This window comes from Amblyomma maculatum, chromosome 1 (assembly GCF_055883805.1).
Source record: "Amblyomma maculatum isolate TAMU_Amacu chromosome 1, ASM5588380v1, whole genome shotgun sequence".
Classification (NCBI taxonomy): domain Eukaryota; kingdom Metazoa; phylum Arthropoda; class Arachnida; order Ixodida; family Ixodidae; genus Amblyomma; species Amblyomma maculatum.
The window spans coordinates 332,425,895-332,428,049 of record NC_139344.1 but is presented as its reverse complement, the minus strand read 5'-3'; the positions used below and the strand labels follow the sequence as shown (position 1 = coordinate 332,428,049).

At 50.6% G+C, this 2,155-nt stretch overlaps 1 protein-coding gene across 1 annotated transcript; it reads right to left on the bottom strand.

Moving 5' to 3' along the window:
* Positions 1–279: 279 nt before the first annotated feature.
* LOC146207435 (uncharacterized) lies at positions 280–1,602 on the bottom strand. The gene has a single exon (XM_084587392.1). It carries the CDS (start codon positions 1,505–1,507, stop codon positions 479–481), a length of 1,029 nt encoding a protein of 342 aa, XP_084443518.1. The 5' UTR covers positions 1,508–1,602; the 3' UTR covers positions 280–478.
* Between the last annotated feature and the right edge of the window lie 553 nt (positions 1,603–2,155).

The following is a 2,155-nucleotide window of genomic DNA, read 5'->3' as shown; positions in this document are numbered from 1 at the left end:
TATTTCAATTTGAAGAGAACGTCTAATGCTGTTCGGCCGACGTTAGAATGGTGTAATAAAGTCAGAACGCTACAGAAAGCAGCGAAAGCTCTGGCCACGTTACGACCGCTCCGATTGTTCCGTCCGGGTCACAAGACACCTGTAATGTTATCACATCCTCTGCAAATCACGAATTTTATGACACGAATCAGCGGGGTTTCGGAGTGAGAACTAACGCTGCCGCATTGAATGCACGCGGAAATCTTTCTCAAAAATCAATAAAAATACGCAAACGCAAAGTTTGAACGTTTTGTTAGAAAAGTTTATAGCCAGGCAATACAATCTCGCTGTTTTGTCAAAGAGTTAAAAGGGCTAACGAAGCATTGCCGAATGGGCAGACCACCCGGCAGTCTGCAACAGCGCATTTTTACGGCGAAGTGTTCGATAATGCGGTGACACTGCCTCACACGACTTCACTTCCAACGATGGCTTCTGGGAGCTACAGTGAACTCGTCGCTTGATCGGTCTCCCTGTTTTGGCAAGCTCTGGTATCGTCGGCGGGAGGCATCACAAGAGTTCTACGTTCTTGATTTCTGCTCTTCCAGGACATGAACGAGGAGTAGTACACGCGAACGGTCATAAGCATCCCCACCACGTACGTTACGATGAACATTGTCGTCGCGAAGCTCATCAGCCAAGGATGATCTCGTAGCGTCTGGATCGAGTGGTCACGGGTGGCCAGGTACCAGGCCAGGGCGATTAACGGCGGTACAAGAGTGAATACCAGAAGGTCACTAAATACCTTTAGTTTCTTCCGCGTTTCGATTTGCAGAAACCACTGGTATAAGCGGACCAGCCAGCTATGGTGAACGACTGGTCTTGTCAGGAAGCGGTGGTGGCAGAGCTCGCAGTGGTCCACATTCCGGGAGTTCAGCCAGCGTTCTAGACAAGGCACATGCACACGGCCTACGCTGCCCGAACACATGCACATGGAGACGAGTGGCTCTTCCTCGTCTAGTTCGTAGCAGATCCGGCAGATAGGCACAGAGCTCAGTCTCACGACGGGAACATGTGGCAAGCTGCTGGCACACGTCGGATTCGGCTCTGCAGCAGGCGCTTCTTGGTTGTGAGGAGGTACCACAGCATCCTTTTGTTGCACGACGCCTGTCACTTCGGGCTCTTCGTCCTCAGGTTCGTTGTTCGAGATGTTCAAAATGAAGCTGCCGTCAGGCGAGCAGGATGGTGAAGTCTCGGCTTCTGCGAACGAGTAAAGAGAAGTTCTTTGGTGGTCTGTTCTTGGATCAGCGCACAGCGGGGCTGAAGTTCGGCAGCTCTGTCCCGCCTCGAACAACAGAATTTCGATATCCGTATCGGCGACGCTCCTTCGTCGTAAAGAACAACTTGTCACCATCTGGTCTTGATTGACGTGTTGATGCGAGCTGCCGACGTTTGGCTGGGACACCTGCTGAGACGTGCAAGAGTCCTGGGGCGCATTCCTCATGAGTGTGTTTGAATGACCGGCAGGCATGATTCCCTGATGCAAAGCCTCTCCTCGCGGAATACACTTGGACGTGGCGGCGTGAAAGTTTCCCCGCCCACAGTGACATAGAAACCTGCGTAACAAAGGGTTTATACAGCGCCGGGGGCAAGGAGGGTGACCAATCAATGTAAATGTGACGTCATAGCTCTTCACGAGTGCTGGCCTGAACGAACCAGCATGGTTTCGCGTTGATGTGCATAAAAGCGGGATATAGCTTCGGCTCGCAGATTGCTTACATCATGACGAAACCTGCTCGTGATTCAGCGGCACTACATCGCACCACATAGCAGCATACACCGAGCGACGGAAAGCATGCCGGCCGTTTACTATCGCATTTGAGGTGGAATTGATTCCTCGGTTCCTTAGAACGACACCCACATTCGAGAGAGATACGAAACTTGGCTCCTGATTACTGCCAGCAGTCACTATTAAAAAAAAAAGAAAAAAAAAAAACGAACCGTTTTTTCTAGCTACCTACGCTATCTTCACAAATGCAGCAATGTCATGCGCACCGAAGCTAAATCAAATGCAAGCACAAACTAAAACACACAGCTGGTTTGATTTAATTTGCGGGGTATTACGTCCCAAAGCGACTTGGGTTATGAGAGACGCCTTAGTGGAGGACTGAGTACCTGG

Coding starts and splice junctions, on each gene's coding strand:
- LOC146207435 (XM_084587392.1), bottom strand. CDS start 1,507: ATGCCTGCCGGTCATTCAAACACACTCATGAGGAATGCGCCCCAGGAC.